General features: G+C 50.8%; 1 protein-coding gene across 1 annotated transcript; it reads left to right on the top strand.

The window, feature by feature from the left end:
• The first annotated feature begins 60 nt into the window (after positions 1-60).
• GSG1L2 (GSG1 like 2) lies at positions 61-18,981 on the top strand. Its single transcript, XM_066264298.1, has 5 exons — positions 61-367; positions 12,578-12,625; positions 13,568-13,720; positions 15,670-15,781; positions 18,316-18,981. The coding sequence occupies exons 1-5, from the start codon at positions 61-63 to the stop codon at positions 18,572-18,574; spliced, it is 879 nt and encodes a 292-aa protein (XP_066120395.1). The 3' UTR covers positions 18,575-18,981.
• Positions 18,982-19,196: the final 215 nt, after the last annotated feature.

Genomic DNA, 19,196 nt, shown 5'->3' with positions numbered 1-19,196 from the left:
GTGATGGGGAGGGGAGGAGGGGCCCACTGCTCACCCGGGCTCTGTGCACCTCATTTAGCCATGGACAGGGCCCGGCAGCAGCGGGCACTGGTCCTCCTGCCCATCTGTCTCGCCCTGGCCTTGGCCCTGACCGCCCTGGGCAGCAGCCACTGGTGCGAGGGGACCCGGCGGATGTCAAAACCGCTGTGCCAGGGCCACGCGGGAGGGCCACACTGCGTTCATGTCAGCAGGGGCAGCGGTGACGGCCAGAAGGACAACGAGAGCCAGGCCGTCCAGTACATCTGGGAGACCGGGGACGACAAGTTTATCGCCCGCAGGTTCCACGCGGGGCTCTGGCAGTCCTGCGAGGAGAGTCTCAGCAGCGCAGGTGAGCGTGCCCGCAGGCTATGGGGGTGGCGGGGGCGGAACACAGTCCCGGAGCCGAACCGAACCGGGCTGCCTGGGTTTGAATCCCAGCTCTGCTGCTGACTGCCGGTGTGCAGCCTTGAGGTATATCTCATCTCTTCTCCAAGCCTCAGTTTTCTCATCTATACAATGGGAGCAATAGCGGTATAAAGATGAAATGACCAGATTCACATAACGCCCTGGCAATGGAACCTAACATGGTGTCAGTATTATTCAACATTAGTTTTTACACTTTCTGGTGTTACTCGCCCCCGGGAGAATTGAAAGTGACCTCACTTGACTCTAAGCTGCGTCCCCGCATTTTTAAGGGGTCTAGGCATGGAAGATCCTCTTAGAAAACAGACCTTGAACATCATCCGCTGGTCAGGGAGCCCCTCTGCAGAGCACTTCCCAGGAACAACACCCTTCACAAGTGGGACCTTTATCTCTGGTTATTCTTGAAACAACCCAGCAAGTGGATGCTACGTCCTCAGCTCTGGAGTGGAACCGCAGCCTCAGGGGGTGTGACGTCAGGAAGCTGACAAGCCCATTCCCTCCCTTCCCCACCACAGTCCTCAGCCTCGACCCCTCAACATCCTTTTAACTTCTGTGGGTTGGACAGGGCGGTGGTGAGGGAAATGGAGGAAGAGAGGAAAAGGAAGGAGGAGGATTTGGAGCATGTTTTAGAAAAGAATGTTTTTGCATCATAAAAAAAAACTGAGGGGGCCCTGGCCGGTTGGCTCAGCGGTAGAGCGTCGGCCTGGCGTGCGGGGGACCAGGGTTTGATTCCCAGCCAGGGCACACAGGAGAAGCGCCCATTTGCTTCTCCACCCCCCCCCCCCTTCCTCTCTGTCTCTCTCTTCCCCTCCCGCAGCCAAGGCTCCATTGGAGCAAAGATGGCCCGGGCGCTGGGGATGGCTCCTTGGCCTCTGCCCCAGGCGCTAGAGTGGCTCTGGTCGCGGCAGAGCGACGCCCCGGAGGGGCAGAGCATTGCCCCCTGGTGGGAAGAGCATCGCCCCTGGTGGGCGTGCCGGGTGGATCCCAGTCGGGCGCATGCGGGAGTCTGTCTGACTCTCTCTCCCCGTTTCCAGCTTCAGAAAAATACAAAAAAAAAAAAAACCCAAAACACTGAGGGGGGGGGTGATGGACTCCTCAGTGGAAGGCAGCCTGTGGCCTGGCCCCTGTGCAAGGCCAGGACGCTCTTCTGTCCTGCTGAGAGCACGCCTTCAGGGTGGAAAGGGGGTGTCTAAGTAACAGGCAACAATAAAGAACCCTCTGAGACACTGTGTGCTCCTCCCCATCCCCGCCCCGAGGGTCACTGCAGGGGGCAGTGCCCAGCCTTCCCTCCCTCCTGCACAGGAGGCCAGTGCCCGTGGCCTTGGCCTTGGCGTCAACGTGGAGCGGACACTGCAGGGGGCAGTGCCCACCTTCCCTCCCTCCTGCACAGGAGGCCAGTGCCCGTGGCCTTGGCGTCAGCGTGGAGCGGACACTGCAGGGGGCAGTGCCCACCTTCCCTCCCTCCTGCACAGGAGGCCAGTGCCCGTGGCCTTGGCCTTGGCGTCAACGTGGAGCGGACACTGCAGGGGGCAGTGCCCACCTTCCCTCCCTCCTGCACAGGAGGCCAGTGCCCGTGGCCTTGGCGTCAGCGTGGAGCGGACACTGCAGGGGCACGGGGAGCTGAGGCTACAGGAGGGCCCTTCCTCACCCCTCCGGTGGGCAGTGCCCCTTCTCCTTGTGAGTCCGCTGTCGCTGTCGCTACCCTCATGACAGACTCGGGAACTCATGACCCCACCTCTGGAGGGTCTCTGAGACAGTCTCAGGCTGTGGGTTTGGAAAGTATGGTCCCCATACCCATAGGCAAATTGGGGGGAACTTCTACCCCCCTTCCAAGTCCCCGCCAAAGGGCTGTCTAGTTCTATTGCCATGGCCACGTGTAAGCGTCACACCACTTAGCAAATGTTGGGGTGCATTACAGTCATCCAGGAATTTTTTCAAACTCCAGGTGCCTGGCCCTGGAGATTCTGACTCAACAGGTCTGAAATGGGGTCTAAAAATCTGCATTCCTTTGAAAAACATTTTATCCAAGGTGGCATTTTCGCATAGATGAGATATTGAGTCATTTTGAAAGGCTTACAAGAAAACCTACAAGGTCTGACCGGTAGTGGCGCAGTGGATAGACCGTCGACCTGGGGTGCTGAGGACTCAGGTTCAAAACCCTGGTGTTACCTGTATTTACAATCGGCTCCCCCATGTCCCAGGGGACAGCAAAGCGCCCCGGAAGGGGGGACTCACTGAAGTGTGGGACAGGTCACTAATAACCATTCCCATAGTGGCCCCAGGACAAGGAGAATGAGGAAACACGAGGTGAGTGAACCATAGTGGTGAGAACTGAGATAAAACTGCAAGGAGAACTGTGACGATGGTTGTATCAAAGACTCACACATGATGTGGGGGTGGAAAGGAGGAAGAGGTTATTTGAGCTCCAGGTAGACAGAAGTTTCCAGAAAGGAGGTGGCCAGGGGTGCAGGCCTCAGAGCCGGACTGATTTTACGAGGTGGACACCGGGCAGGCGGGTATCCTAGGCGGACACTGAGCGAGGGGAGATCGGAGGCAGGACAGTCCAGGTGTCGTATGAGGACACAAACAGGGCAGAGGAGGAAGCTCCGTCACAGGAGAACTTAACTCACGGGGCTCTTCCGTGACGCCTGAGGCAGCCGCTCGTCCCCTGCAAGGCGGGGTCATGGTCCCCCCAGGACAAGGAACTGCGTGGGACGACATTCCCTGGGACGAAAACTCCTTGTTGGAGAAAATGAGCAGCACCCCCTCCCCTCCTCGTCATGTCAGAGAGGCGAGGCTGTGGCGGAACCTGGACTTGAGAACAAGGGTTGGAAAATGAGGGGCATGGGGGCTGCTTCCCCAGGCAGGGCCAGGGGGCCGGGAGAAAGGGCTCTTCGTGGGCGGGGCTTGACACGGTGGGACAGGATCCCTCATCCCTCAGGTGACAGCAAAGCTACGAGATGCGGGAGGATCCGACGCAGCTGCGGACGGCCTACCCGCGCGTGGCGTGTGCCTCCCGTGTCGGCACAGACGCTGGGCACGTGGATGACACATGGTCCCTGGGCTCCCTGAGACAGGCTACCATTGCCCCCGTGGCAGAAGGAGGGCTTCGTCAGCCTAAAACAGGGCCGAAAGCGCAGGGAGGGTCTGTGCCAGGGTCTTGCAGGCTTCTTCCTCCGGAGACAGGAGTCCCTGGGTGCTCTTACCAACCACGGAGTGGGCACCACACGCACCACCTTCTCGGGGACCCCGCCACCGAAAGGTTTTCATACCTCGTCACGAACACACGCCGCCGGAGTCCACAGGAGGGTGAGGTCCTCGGGGATGCGTGGGCAAAGCCAGGCAGACACAAGGGATGTGCGGACCCCTTGCTCATTTACGTGCACCTCATGTGATTTACCTCGAGCCAGAGAGAGACTTGAACCTGTGTCTTGGTGGGTTTATTTGGAGATGACTGCCCAGAGACTCCTGCTATTAAATAAAAAGGGTTTGAATAGTCATTTCTCGGTATCTTAAAAACGTGGCCTCGGCCCCAGGAAGCACGTCTGCAGCAGACCGTGGCCGGGGGCTCCCAGCTCGATGTCACTGAATGTGGACGTTTGCTCCCTTGTCTCATCTGTCTCGAGCATCTGGGAGGTTCGGGGTGAACAGGGATGCTCCTAGACGGCGCTGCAGAGAGAGGGTCAGAGGCGCGAGGGGAGCTCGGCAGGCTGGCTGTGCGGACCCCGGTCTGAGGAAGCTCTGGGGACTGGGACAGGGACGGGGCGCACGGGGTGTTTCCCTCCACCTCAGCTCCGTCTCTGACCCCTAACAGGGGACCCTCCCTGGGAGCCTGTCCCTGAAGTGCCATTTCAAGACAGCCTCTGCGCGAGGGGCCTCGAGCAGCTCTGCCCTTGCCCCCTGCGCCCTCGCGGGCCTCTAAAGGGAGACAGCAGCTCAGCCTGGGACGCTGAGGACCCAAGTGCGAAACCCCGAGGTCGCAAGCTTGAGCGCGGGGTCACTGGCTGGAACGTGGGATCATAGACATGACCCCAGGGTCCCTGGCTTGAATCCAAAGGTCACTGGCTTAACGCCAAGGTTGCTGACTTGAGCAAGGGGGTCACTGGCTTGGCTGGAGCCCCCCCCCCTCGGGTCAAGGCACCTATGAGAAAACAGTCAATGAACAACTAAAGTGCAGCAACTACAGGTTGATGCTTCTCACCTCCCTGCCTGTCTGTCTGTTCCTGTCTGTCCCTCTTTCTCCCACTGTCCAAAAGAAAACAAAACAAAAAAAAAGAAATGGTTTTATTTTCAAGTAGTTTCTTCATAGGAATGAAAGTATATTTTAGGATTAAAATGAAAGAGGGAAACCAGTCATATACTTAGAAAAATCACCTCTAAAACATTGATGGAAAAATTTAAATAAATAAATGAACGAAAGGAGACAGCACCTTGGCTGCCTCTCTCTGAAATGAACCTTGGAAACAGAAAGTCCTGGCGGAGGCTTAGACAAAATGCCCCTCTGTGGGTTAATGAATTAGTGAACAAGCTGTGTTGGTCTCCGATTGTACGGCCCTCTGCTAAGCTCAAAAAGCGTAAGGACAGAGGGGCCCAGGCGCCCCACCGGGGGCGGGGGGACAGCGGAGGAGGCGCGACAGAGGCCGTCTCCAGGGCCTTGGACATCACGCCCTCGGCTGGCTGGCCACACGCTGCCGAGTTACGGAGCGCCCGCCACCCTGGCTTCATGGGATTTGTAAGGGTTTTTCTTTTTAATCCTGCTGGGCTTACTCAGAAGGAACGCCACTTCTGGGGATTGATGGGAATCAAGGGGTCACCGCGGTCTGACTGCTGTCGCCCAGGCTAACTCGTCCTCCTGAGCTATTGTCAGCTCTCTTCATCTCCTTGGCCTGGCCACTGGCTCCGGACCTGGCCCCTGCCTTAGTCCCGGGAGAAGGGGCACCTCTTCCGAAGACGAAAGAGACTGTTTCTCGTCCGTGCACAATGCGGAAGGACAGCAGGTGTTGACGAAGAAAAGGGCCTGGGTCTTGGGACGAGGGGCGGAGGACCCAATTTCAATTCCTGGCTCTTGCAGCTGGTTTGAGCCTGGCCACCAAACCTGCACTGTGTGGATGTTTGGACCCCCCTCCATCAGTAATTAGACACAGAAACAAGTGTGAGGCAGTTCACAAAGCACTCTCACAATGGAGGGCTCTTATCATGCCCACTTTTCAGATGAAGAAAGCGAGGCTTAGCGGTGAAGAAACTGCCTCTGACGACTGACCGTGGCAGAGCCAGGCACAAGAAAGAGCCAGGCCCCTTGAATGTAAACGCCACGTGCCACCCTGATGTCCCTCCCCCTCTGTTGTCCTCACTGCCGGCCCGACTCACCGGGGCGTCAGAGGGATCTGATGAGATGGAATGGGAGAGGGGTCGCATGCAGCAGCCCGCTGTGCTCTGTGAGGGAGCAGGGTGAACCCTGAGATTCCCCCGTGCTGGGGGGACCTCCCTGGTAGGACCGGAGGACTGGGACAAGTTTCTGCCACTGTGATCATAATCCCTCCACCGCTGCCACGATCGGGGACTCAGCCAGGAAAAGTGTCCACTTCCGTCAAGCCAGGGGTGACTCAGTGACAAAGCTGTAAGGCCCCTGCCGCTGAATTGAAGGTTGGCAGCCGGGTCCCTGACTCTGGCCCTCAGCCCCAGATGGCACACACACCGTCCCGCGGGCCGTTTGTTCTGGACAGCCAGGTGACAGACGCATTCCTGCCACAGGAGCAAGGGGGAAGGCACCCCTGCGGGACAGCCCCATCCGACGTCTGCATCGTAAAGCCTGCATGTTCCTCTTCTCCCCGCAGCCCCACGGAGGGGCAGGCAGGGCAGGGGCGAAGGGACGGGGAGGGCCCCGTTTGGGGAGGACAGGCTGGCAGAGCGTCAAGTTGATGACCTCCAGGAGATACTCTTGCTCTCTGAGCTCCAGACCAGCTCAGGAAAGCGCACACTGAGCCGAGCTAAAGCAAGTCACTTGAAGTCCTGCTGGTTTACCAGTGCGGGCTCACCTTTGGTTTATACCAGGGGTCCCCAAACTACGGCCCGCGGGCCACATGCAGCCCCCTGAGGCCATTTATCTGGCCCCCGCCGCACTTCTGGAAGGGGCACCTCTTTCATTGGTGGTCAGTGAGAGGAGCATAGTTCCCATTGAAATACTGGTCAGTTGGTTGATTTAAATTTACTTGTTCTTTATTTTAAATATTGTATTTGTTCCTATTTTGTTTTTTTTACTTTAAAATAAGATCTGTGCAGTGTGCATAGGGATTTGTTCATAGTTTTTTTTATAGTCTGGCCCTCCAACGGTCTGAGGGACAGTGAACTGGCCCCCTGTGTAAAAAGTTTGGGGACCCCTGGTTTATACCATAGTCTAGTAAATGTGTCACTGCAGGAAAAGACACGTGCATGCTAGTTAGAAATACTTTATTGCTAAATAATGCTCACCATCATCTGAGCCTGCAGCGAGCTGTAATTGTCTTGCTGGTGGGGGGACTTACTCTCAAGCATAAAACTCACCACAGCGGCAGAGCGCAGTAAAGCGACACACAGTGAAACAAGGTATGCCTGTGCTGTCCGGGAGAACTCCCGCTGTTCCAGTACGGTGTAAGCGCGTGTTAACTGTGAGAGAAGTTTTCCGCTGTCTCAGTCAATCGGCAAAGCAAGGCTAACATGGGGACTATTGAAGCAACTTTAGAGAAAGTAAAACCATTCATTCCTCTTTTTCTTTTCTAAGAAATTAAATTTAATGGGGTGGCACTGATCCATAAGAGTACGTAGGTTTCAAGTAAACATCTCTATAGCATTAGAACTGTTGACTGTGTGTGTGCCCATCACTCGAAGTCCGATCATGTTCCGTCACCGTATACTTGTTCCTCTGTTTCCCTCTCTCCTTCACCCCCCACCCCCCAGTAATACTTCACTTTTATGTATGTCCATGAGTCTCAGTTTTATATCCCACCTATGTGTGAAGTCATATAGTTCTCAGCTTTTTCTGATTTACTTATTTCCCTCAGTATAATGTTCTCAGGGTCCATCCATGTTGTCGTGAATGGCAATATGTCATCATTTCTCGTGGCTGAGTAGGATTCCACTGCATATGCATGCCACATCTTCTTTATCCAATCCTCTTTCGAGATACACTTTGGTTGTTTCCATGTCTTGGCCACTGTGAATAATGCTGCAGTGAACATGGGGTGCATGTGTGTTTGCTTACCAATGTTTTGAGTTTTGGGGGTAGATACCCAGTAGAGGGATTGCTGCATCATAGAGTAACTTTTTTTTTTTTTTTTTTTGAGGAACTGCCATACTTTCTTCCATAATGATGGTATAATTTGCATTTCCACCAGCAGTGAATGAGGGTTCCTTTTTCTCCACAGCCTCTCCAACACCTGTTATTACCTGTCCTGTTGAGAACAGCCAACCTAACAGGTGTGAGCTGTTACCTCATTGTGGTTTTGATTTGCATTTCTCTAACAGCCAACGGAGATGAACATCTTTTCAGCCATTTATTTGTTGTTTGTGTGGTTTCATGAGGGAAGAGCCTGCTCAGGTCTTCTCAATGTTTTTTAACGGGATTGTTTGTTTGTTGCTGAACTTTGTGAGTTCTATATATATTGAGAATATTATCCCCTTATTAGAGCTGTTGTTTGTGAATATCGATCAACTCCTACTTGGTTGTCTCTTTTATTGTTTTGTCAGTTTCTTTTGCTGTGCAGAAACTTTTTAGTTTGAGATAGTCCCATTTGTTTATTTTTGCCTTTACTTCCCTTGCCTTTGGGATAAAATTCATAAAATGTTCTCTATGGCTGAAGTCCATAAGCATTTAGGCCTTTGATCCATTTTATTTTTATTTATTATTTTATTTTATTATTATTTATTTTTGTATTTTTCTGAAGTGAGAAGCAGGGAGGCAGAGAGACAGACTCCTGCATGTGCCTGACTGGGATCCACTCAGCATGCCTACTAAGGGGCGATGCTCTGCCCATCTGGGGTGTTGCTCTGTTGCAATCGGAGCCATTCTAGCACCTGAGGCAGAGGCCATGGAGCCATCCTCAGTGTCTGGGCCAACTTTGCTCCAATGGAAACTTGGCTGTAGGAGGAGAAGAGAGAGTTAGAGAAAAAGGAGAGGGGGAAGGATGGAGAAGCAGATGGGCGCTTCTCCTGTGTGCCCTGACTGGGAATTGAACCCAGGACTTCCACATGCCAGGCGGATGCTCTACCAATGAGCCAACCGGCCAGGGTGATCTTTGATCCATTTTAAATTAATTTTTGTGCAAGAGAACAAACTGTAGTCAAGTTTCATTCTTTTGCATGTAGCTTTCCAATTTTCCCAGTAACATTTATTGAAGAGGCTTTCTTCATTGTGTGTTTTTGGCTCCTTTATCAAAAAATTATTTGTCCATATATATGTGATTTTATTTCTGGGCTCTGGATTCTGTCCCATTGGTCTGTATGTCTGTTTTTCTGCCACTTCCATGCTGTTTTGATTATCGTGGCACCGTGGTATAATTGGAATTCAGGTAGTGTGATACCTCTGGCTTCATTCTTTTTTCTCAGGATTGTTTTTGCCTATTCAGGGTTTTTAGTAGTTCCATACAAATCTGGTGATTTCTTTGATCTGTTTCTTTTTAAAATAACATTGGATTTTTAAATGGGGATAGCATTAAATTTGTGTTTGTTTTGGGTAATATGGCCATCTTAACTATGTTGGTTCTTCTGATCCATGAACATAGAATATTTTTCCATTTCATTGTGTCTTTTTTAATTTCTTTCAGTAATTCTTTGTTGTTTTCAGTATATAGGTTCTTCACATTCTTTGTTAAGTTTATTCCTAGGTATTTGATTTTTGTTGTTGTTGCAGTTGTAAAGGCATTTATTTTTCATTTCATCTTCTGAAGTTTCATTGTTGGTGTATAGAAAGCAGTGGACTTTTGTATGTTTTGTATCCTGCAACTTTACTCTATTTGTTTATTGTTTCTCATAGTTCTTCGGTGGAGTCTTTGGGGTTTTCTACATACAGGATGATGACATATGCAAAAAGTGATACCGTTTTCTTTCTTTCTCTGGCTAAGACTTCCAGAACTATATTGAATAAGAGTGAAGAGAGTGGGCAGCCTTGTCTTGTTCCTGATTTTAGAGGAAAAGCTTTCTGTTTTTCACCATTTAGTATGATATTGGCTGATGGTTTGTCACACATAGCCTTTATTATGTTGAGGTACTTTCCTTCTACACCCATTTTATTGAGTCCTTTAATCATAAATGAGTGTTGTATCTTATCGAATTTTTTCTGCACCTATTGATAGGATCATATGGTTTTGTCCTTTCTTGTTGATGTGGTGTGTCATATTGACTGATTTACGTATGCTGACCCATCCTGTGCACCTGGAATGAATCCCACTTGATTGTGATGCATTATTTTTTTAAATGTATTGTTGTGTTCAATTTGAGGATCTAACTCTTTCCATAGGCTTGGGAAGTTCTCATCAATTATTTGAATAAAATTTCCAGCCCCTTCCCCTTCTCTTCTTCTCATATACCTGTTAGTCTTATATTGCTTTCTGATGAAGTCAGACAATTCTCGTATAACTCTATCACTTTTTTTTTAATTATTGAGTCTCTCTCTTCTTCTCTTACAGCATCACTAGTTGCCAGTCTTCAATGTCACTGGTTCTATCCTCTATCTGGCTAAACATGCTAGTTCACTTTTCAGGTCATGTATTGAGTTCTTCATCTCTGTTGTTAAAGTTGCAATCTCCTTGGGGAAGTACTCGTTTTGTTTTCTGAGCTCAGTAGGTTGCCTATCGGTATTTTCTCACATCTCATTGAGTATTTTTCAAAACTTCATGTTTGAATTCTCTGCCATTTAACTCCCAAGTTCCCATGTGATTGAGATTGCTTTCTAGAGATTTTTCATTTTCTTTCTGTACTGTGTCTCTCTCTGTTATTCAAGGCAGTTAATCTCCACTTAGGTAACATGTGAGAGCGGTAGTGCCCTTGCCAGATGTTTTTCTATTACTTTCCAGTAGGTGGCGCTGGATCACAAGTTTTAGCTCCAAAATCCTCAGGCTGAGCTCCCGGAGATGCAGCCACCGTGTTGATGACGGTGGGGCAGGCTGTGAGGGCTTTCAGGCTCTCTTTGTCTATTTTCCTCCTGGCTACTGCGGCGATCTCAGGCCCCCATGTGTTCTTGCCTGTGTCCTGGCAGACGGGGGACCAGAGAGAGAGTGCCCCTGTCCTTCAGGGGAAGCAGTGGTTCTGGGGTATGCCACTGTCATTCTCTGTACCCCACAAGGGGAGGGAGTTGGGGTCCGGGAGGCTGGGAGGCCGTCCTCTGTATTTCTCAGTCTCTGTCCTGAGTGCGGGCCACCAGCAGACAGAGGGAGCCCTGCCCGTGTCCCCGAGTTTTGAGTTTTGTCTCCTGCCTTGTCCCCACAGTGTGTCTGCTTTGTTTCAGCACTTCTCCAAGTGCCCCCGCCCCGCCCCAATTTCTCCGCTCCTCCACGCAGAGGAAAACCCAGACAGACCGGACCCCTTCCCTGTCCCGAGCCCCGCCTTGAGCTCTTCTCCTCCACCTTCCCACCTTTAGCCGCCTGGATGCACAGATCTTCCCAGCGATTCTGTGATACCGCGAGCCCAGCTGGGGTTCCTTCGCTGAGTGCTAGCTGTTCAGCCTGTCGGTGTTTCCAGGGGAGGGATCAAGGGTATCTCCCATGCCGCCATTGCTCTGATGTCAACTGAAAGCCATCCCTTTGAAGAGTTGGTGACCTAAGCCCCTTAGCTTTGGCGCCTTGAGCCATTTCGGCTACCGCTGGCCCAGACTGGGAGCAGCTCCCTGGGTCTCGAGTATCTTTGTATCCCGGGCAACTTCCCTGCTACCCGCTGGATGGCATTAAATCAGTGACGTGGGGAGACAGCATTGGGCTGGGCCTCTGCAGACCTGAGTCCTAAAGCGGAAACTGCCTCTACCTGTTTGTCTTGTACCCATCATTCCGCCTCTGCGGTCTCTGGACACACTCATCTAAAACATGCAGGGGAAAAATATAACACAATATGCAGGGGAAAGCCAGGTGATTTCCTGGGCTCCTCTTACTCCAGTCTTCAATTTGGGGCTGAGATATTAATGGAAAGTGGAGTACCCACCTGGGACAGGTCCCCACAAGTGATTTGCTGTGTTCTCAATCCTCCATCGGTCATTCAGCTCCAAGCCAGAATTTGGTTACATCCATACACCAAGTGTATATTCATGGACTGAGCTCTTTCAAATGAACTCTGCCTCCAAGGTAGCAATGCAAGCTTTGACAGGCAGGGGGTGCTATGGGATGATCAGAAAGGCAAAGTGCACCTCCCAGGTACGCTGAGTAAGTGTGCTGGTGGCTTCTGCCCAGTACCTGGTGCATGCACAATACCTTCTCCCTTTCTCTTCGTACTGCAGGAAGCATGTTGGAAGGCAAGTAACTGGGTCATTTAGTAACAGAGATAGTTCTGAATCTGTTCAAATGCATTTTAAAAGAATCATTAACTTTGTTTCTTTCCCTCTAGCCAGAAACAAATTATTTGAGACTCCTACCATAATGGATGCCATTTGGGAAGCTGAGAACAACTGGTCTAAGGCTGTCAGTATCAGGCTGGCTGGACGGGCTAGGTTCTGTCACAGTAACAGACAACCCCCAAATCCCAGTGGTTTATACCAACAAATTCATTTGTAGCTCATTCTGTATATACTTTTTGGGTTGACAAAGAATGTCTCCCCACAGTAACCATTCAGGGACTCGAGCCCTATCTGGACATGTGTTTCTGTGATCATAGAGGCAAGGGGGCAAACACCGAGTGGACAGTACATTGGCTTTGCAAACTTCTGACCGGAAGTGACCCACCTGACTTCTCCCAATTCATTCACCAGAGAAAGTCACATGGCCAAGCCTGGCTTCACTGGGGCCGGATTGGATCGTGTTCTCGGCAGGGGCACCGCATGTCTGGAACCATGAAACAGCCTGCCACACTCCCCAGTCCTCGTTCAAAATGACCTGGGATCCGCTGGAGGACCTGGGAACACAGCTGGCCCCTAATTGTCAAGGTTGACAGTACTTATGGAGATATTCTCTTTACCTTCTAGGCGAAAAGTGTAAGAGTTTCCAGAGTATAATCCCAGCTGAAGAACAAGGTGAAAACCTTATTTATGTTCTGTCCACTGGCTCCTCTCACAATCTGAATAATTTTTATTATTATTTTTGCTGGGGTGGGAGAAAAGATGAGAGAATTCTTTATAAATGTTTTCATTAAATTGAGTCCAAAAGTTAGAACCACTGGCTCTCTTCATGTACCTCGTAGTCAGTGGTGTTAGAAAATGATTTTAAAAAAACTTGTATAAGTTTGTTTAGCTTCTTCTTTAAAAAGACAACATGTTCCGGTAGAATGAAAACACAATGTTAATTTTCAAACTAGGGAATGGAGACACTAGTATCTCTCATGCACCCACATCAGAGTTTTGCTCTAGCTATTTTATTTATTTATTTATTTATCTGAAGTAAGAAGTGGGGAGGCAGAGAGACAGACTCCCTAATGTGCCCAACCAGGATCCACCTGGCATACCCACCAGGGGGCGATGTTCTGCCCATCTGGGGCATTGCTCTGTTGCAACTGGAGCCATTCTAGTGCCTGAGGCAGAGGCCATGGAGCCGTCCTCAGTGCCTGGGCCAGCTTTGCTCCAATGGAGCCTTGGCTGCGGGAGGGGAGGAGAAAGACAGGGAGAAAGGAGAGGGGAAGGATGGAGAAGCAGATGGGCGCTTCTCCTGTGTGCCCTGACCTGGAATTGAACCTGGGGCTCCTGCACGCCGGGCCAACACTCTACCACTGAGCCAACCGGCCAGGGCCTTTATTTTATTTTTTACTCCCAGCTAAGGGTAGTCTTACGAAGACCTCTTGCGAGCCCTGGGAGCCCCCTTTCCTGGCCAGCTGCTCAAGAGTCAGCAGAGGTGTCTGACTTTCACCTCGTGCTGTTTGTTGTTTATTTTTTGTCTCGGACATGAACTTCAATTAGGATTGAGTATCCTAATACGGCTGAATTCCAAATGCCCAGTGTCCCTCTCACTCCCGCCTTCTGCAGGTGTGCTGTGGCTATCCATCGGGGCGGAGGTCCTGAACATCCTTCTGATGCTGACAAGTGCCATTCTTCTGGGCTCCAGAGTGAGCAGTCGCAGCTCCGGATCCCACTGGTTCCAGGTGGACGCCTCCGTGGCCATCCTCATGGTGCTGGCAGGTACTCCCCAACAGCGTCGCCAGAGCGGGCACACCCCCTCGGCCTGCCCCTGAGGGCATCGCAAAGCTTCAGGCTGGCTCTGCCCGGTCCGTGGCCAGTTACGCAGGAGACCTGGGCCACCGGAAAAGTCACCGAGCTAATCCCCCTGGGGGGCACCAGGAGGCTTAGGGTGATGGGTGAGAAGAAAGGGGAGAGGCAGGGGAGGTGAATAAGATGGATAAGTGTGCTTTATCACAGCCCTGGGAGGGGAGCCCACCGGCCTGAGAACAGAAGTGGCCCCGATTAGGGCCATGGTTAGGCCTGGGTCTATGGGGAAGTCCTGTCTGGGCTCAGACCTCTGCTACCCGATGGCTGTGTGACCCCGGGCAAGTTATCTAGTTTCTCTATGCTAGACATCTTAAAAGGCTGTGGTGATGGCCTGGCCCGTGGTGGCTCAGTGGACAGAGCATTGACCTGACGTCCCAAGCTCAAAACCCCTAAGGTCCTGGCTTGAGCTCAGGCTCACCCACTTGAGTACAGGGTTGCTGACTTGAGCGTGGGATCATAGAAATGATCCCATGGTCGCTGCCTTGAAGCCCAAGGTCGCTGGCTTGAGCAAGGGGTCCCTGGCTCAGCTGGAGCCCCCCATTCCCACATCAAGGCACGCATGAGAAACAATGAGCAATTAAAGTGCTGCAGCTACAAGTTGATGCTTCTCATCTCTGTCTCTCTCTCTCATGCATGAAAAAAAAAAGATAAAATCTAATTTCTGGATTTCCACAGCACAGAGCCAGGCCATGGACTCCTGGAGGCTCCTCCTCCCTGCGTCCTGGCATCCCCCAAGGCCCCCCAAGGCCATGAGTGTGCCTCCTTCTAGATGTCTGCTTTAGGTCCAGCTGTGTGAATGAGATATCTGGGAGGGTATTTAAGGGTTCATAAGTTCAGGTACATCGTAAGGCCTTTAGATATCTCCCTTCACATATAAATAATCGCTGCTCGTTTCTATCTGAATCATTGACATCGACCCCTAGTGGGCATCTGCCCACCATACTTTTATTAAGTTAAAATGGATTTGTAATTAGCATCCCTGAAAAAGAAAGATGAAACAACTAATATTTAAAAGTATAATTCATGGAAACATCCTTGAACAATAGACCAAAATCTGCATACCGGAAAATTCCTCCGAATAACTGGAAAAGTCGGCATAGCCCCTTCCAGACACATCCTATCCTACCAAAACTGTTTTGTGGTGGTTGTTCTAATATAGTGATTGATTTTGAGAGAGAAAGAGAGAAACATCACTTTGTGTTCCACTTACTTATGCATCCATTGGTTGAGTCCTGTATGTGCCCCGGCCAGAAATCAAACCCACAACCTTGGCACATCAGGATGACACTCTAACCAACTGAGCTTCCTGGCCAGGGTTACTAAAACTATGAAAAAAAAAAAAAAATCCTCTGGGTCTCCAGGCTAAAAGACCAAGTCACTTACGAAGGGAAGAAAATCATACTTGCGACTGACTTCCACCCCCCCTGCTAACTGCCATGTGAGTCTAGTGCAGTCAGAGCACAGGCAGGGTTTTGTGTAAAGTACCCCAGTTTTTAAGTGTTAGCAAACAATTCACAATAAAAAGTACAACATGACAGAACAATGTCAAGTGTGGCTTCAGGCCAGAGGTAGCTCCAGGACCCCCACTTTGTGCAGGGAAAGGGAGGCTCTAACATGGGACCTCTGACCATAGGGACCCAGGGGCATATTAAAATGGCAAGAGCTGGCCATGGGAGAGACGACAGGGCCACGGGACCCGCGCCGCCACCTAGAATCGTGGCCGGAAGACATTCGTGTGTCTGTGGGACGTGGAGGCGGCTCAGGCCAGGGCAAGCCGGATGCTATGGGCCCCTCACATCCAAAGCCTGCCGGTCAGAGGAAATCCGTTCCTAACGGTGGTTCACCCAGCTTTCCTCGGGCAGGGCTCCTGGGCATGGTGGCCCACATGATGTACACAACCATCTTCCAAATCACCGTGAACCTCGGGCCGGAGGACTGGAGGCCTCAGACCTGGGACTACGGCTGGTCGTACTGGTGAGTGGTTGTCCGAGGCGCTCGGGCTCTGACGGACCGGCCGGGGTGCACGCAGGGGCTGTCAGACGACTGACTCTGGTCACAGCTCAGCCGCCTGCTGCTCTTGTGGCTGGATTCGCTTCCTAGCCTCTCGGTACCCCGATTCCCTCATCTTTAAAGTGAGGATACCTGTCTCAAATGTTTTCATAGATCTAGAGAGATTATGTTTCTAAAATGCTCGGTACCGAGTAAAATCTTCAGGAGATGAAGTCATTGTCATTCCATTCTTTTTTTTTTTTTTTTTTTTTGTATTTTTCTGAAGCTGGAAACGGGGAGGCAGTCAGACAGACTCCCGCATGCTCCCGACCAGGATCCACCCAGCACACTCACCAGGGGGCGATGCTCTGCCCATGCAGGACATCACTCTGCCGCAATCAGAGCCACTCTAGCACCTGAGGCAGAGGCCACAGAGCCATCCTCAGTGCCCGGGCCAACTTTGCTCCAATGGAACCTTGGCTGCAGGAGGGGAAGAGAGAGACAGAGAGGAAGGAGAGGGGGAGGGGTGGAGAAGCAGATGGGCGCTTCTCCTGTGTGCCCTGGCCGAGAATCAAACCCAGGACTCCTGCACCCCAGGCCGACGCTCTACCACTGAGCCACCCGGCCTCAGTGTCATTCCAATGGGCTGTCATTCCATTCTTAAATACAGCTTTGGGGGCAAAGTGCTGAGCTACAACTCCTAATAAATACTTTAATGGGGCAAACCCGGTCACTGATTCTATCTGTAATCTTTTTTTTTTTTTTAAAATTTATTATTTTTATTTTTTATTTTATTTTATTTATTCATTTTTAGAGAGGAGAGAGACAGAGGACAGAGAGAGAGAAGGGGGGAGGAGCTGGAAGCATCAACTCCCATATGTACCTTGACCAGGCAAGCCCAGGGTTTCGAACCGGCGACCTCAGCATTTCCAGGTCGATGCTTTATCCACTGCACCACCACAGGTCAGGCCTATATCTGTAATCTTTTAAAAAAGATTTCATTTCTTCAATTTTAGAGAGCAAGAGAGAAAGGGAGGGGCATCAGCTCATAGTAGTTGCTTCTCAAACGTGACTTGGCCTTGCAGGCCTGGGGTTTCGAACCAGCGACCTCAGCATTTCACGCATTTCAGGTCGATGGTCTCCCCACTGCACCCGCACAGCTCAGGCATCACTGTTTCTAGTGGAAAGACAAGGCCATGACCTGGAACTTCTGTCTCTAACAGAAAGACTTGGCCATGTTGTACAAGACATGGCGTTCTCTGATGTGGACCTCCGAACTCAACCTTCATCTTAAAAACATACGTGCACACACTTAGGTTTTCATCCTGTATAACAACCTCCTGTGCTACTTTCCTCTTTGTGGAAGAAATGCCACGGTCAGGGCTCACTCCCTGGGCCAGGGTTTGGAGAATGTGCCTCTGTTACCGTGATCCATATGCTGCTTGGTTGCCAAGTCAGATTTAAGGGCGCTTGCAAGGCCTGGGGCGGAACGAGGACTTACCTACTCACAGGCTTTGTTCTGTAAGCGACGGAGGATGAAGCCATCCATTTCCCCCGAGAAGGCAAGCCCAAGAGAAGATCCGCTAACGTCGGGTGACGGTGGCTCTTTCTCAGCCGCCGCCCTGCTGGGGTCTCTGAAAGACGGATTGCACACCATCCTTTCGGCGAGGCGATAGGTTTCCAGAGGGCAGGGATATCAAAAATAGCCACGCCCAGTGCCAGTGGCCTGGGTTGGAGCCAACACCACCAGTGACAAAAAGTGACGCCCAGGCAGCAGATGGCACGCTCAGCACTTCCCACTCACTAACTCACTGAACTCCTCGCAACTACCCTGTGGGCCGCGGGTTACTCTTATTCCAGTCTTGCAGGTGAGGACACTGACACAGAGAGATGAGGTCGCCCGCTCACGGTCGCACAGTTAACAAGAGATGGACGCCAACCCCCCGGGGCAGCTTAGCACAGTGACTCCAGAATTCGCTCTCGTCACCGTCGGTCCACAACAGTGGTGGTCAACCTGGTCCCTACCGCCCACTAGGGGGCGCTCCAGCTTTCATGGTGGGTGGTAGTGGAGCAACCAAAGCATAAATAAAAAGATAGATTTAACTATAGTAAGTTGTTTTATAAAGATTCATTCTGCCAAACTTAGAGAAAATCCGACATAAAGTACTTGGTAAGTAATTATTAAATTATTATTATATGCTTTAACTTGCTGTAACTCTGCTTTATAAATTTTATAAAGTAAAGTTACTTCCCTACTTTATAAATCACCATGACTGTGGAACTGGTGGGCGGTTAGAAAATGTTACTATTAACCGAGATACAAAAGTGGGTGGTAGGTATAAACAGGTTGACTACCCCTGGTCTACAACAACACATCAACAGGGCTCTGAAACTTGTGATTCAAAATCTAGGTCCAAACTGGGTAGAATTGGGGCCTGGACTGTCACCAGACTGAGCCCAGCAGGAAGCCCTGGAACCGAGCCCGACGCCCTTTCTTATCTGTGCCTTTACGTTCACAGCCTCGCCTGGAGCTCCTTTGCCCTCTGCATGGCTGTGTCGGTCACGGCCATGAGCAGATACACAGCCGACCGCCTGGAATTCTCAGAGAAGCAGAGGGGACAGACAGGCAGTCGGCATTCTCAACACATCGCCCCGGAACCTGAGGCTTCAGACAATGTCTGGGAAGCAGAAGTCGCTGCCAGCCTTGCGGGGCATACCCTCGTGAGTTTCTCTGAGCACCTGCCACCAGGTGCCCCCACCAAGGTGTCCACGTGCTAGCCAGTGCTTGCGGGGCCAGATCTGTGCAGGCAGGGAAGCCAGGAGCCTCTGTCCACAGCGAATATCTACGGGGTGGGCTTCAGAAAGCTGCCATCCAGGTAAAACTCCCACACCCACTCTCTCATCCTTCACTAAACACCTTTGGCTTCAGTCTCTAACTCCAGTTTCTTTAAGTGAGATAATGCTTACAAAAGATATCAGTCATTGACACTCTAGTCTAAATGAACACCTCAAGCTTTCCTGACTGTGAGTTTAATAAATGCAACAAAGAGAGAGGGGGGATGTGAGCCCTAAGAACACAAGAAGCAAAGTAAAGGGGGAAGCAAAGCTTAAACTGCAAAGAAGATAAAATGTATTGCCCTCACAGCTTTCTCGACAAAAGAGTCCAGAATTGTTTTTCCTTAATTGACACAACACAACTTGATAGTATGTGTAACTATCCCTTACTTTATTTGTAATTTAAAAATAAGTTTTGTGTTATTTTTAAAAATATTTTTTTCTAAATTTTCTATTTTCTACCTACAGTAGAATCAGGTTGCAAGGATTAATTAAATGATAAAACAAAATAAGAACCGTCAAATGGAATGAGACCTTATTTCAGCTAAGTGGAACAAATGTTTGA

The sequence above is a fragment of the Saccopteryx bilineata genome, chromosome 2 (genome assembly GCF_036850765.1).
Source record: "Saccopteryx bilineata isolate mSacBil1 chromosome 2, mSacBil1_pri_phased_curated, whole genome shotgun sequence".
NCBI lineage: Eukaryota > Metazoa > Chordata > Mammalia > Chiroptera > Emballonuridae > Saccopteryx > Saccopteryx bilineata.
Note: the sequence above shows the minus strand (reverse complement) of the source record. Positions and strands in the feature narration are given on the sequence as shown.

Coding starts and splice junctions, on each gene's coding strand:
- GSG1L2 (XM_066264298.1), top strand. CDS start 61: ATGGACAGGGCCCGGCAGCAGCGGGCACTGGTCCTCCTGCCCATCTGT. Junction 12,626..13,567: donor AATCCCAGCTGAAGAACAAG/GTGAAAACCTTA, acceptor CGCCTTCTGCAG/GTGTGCTGTGGCTATCCATC. Junction 15,782..18,315: donor GACTACGGCTGGTCGTACTG/GTGAGTGGTTGT, acceptor TTACGTTCACAG/CCTCGCCTGGAGCTCCTTTG.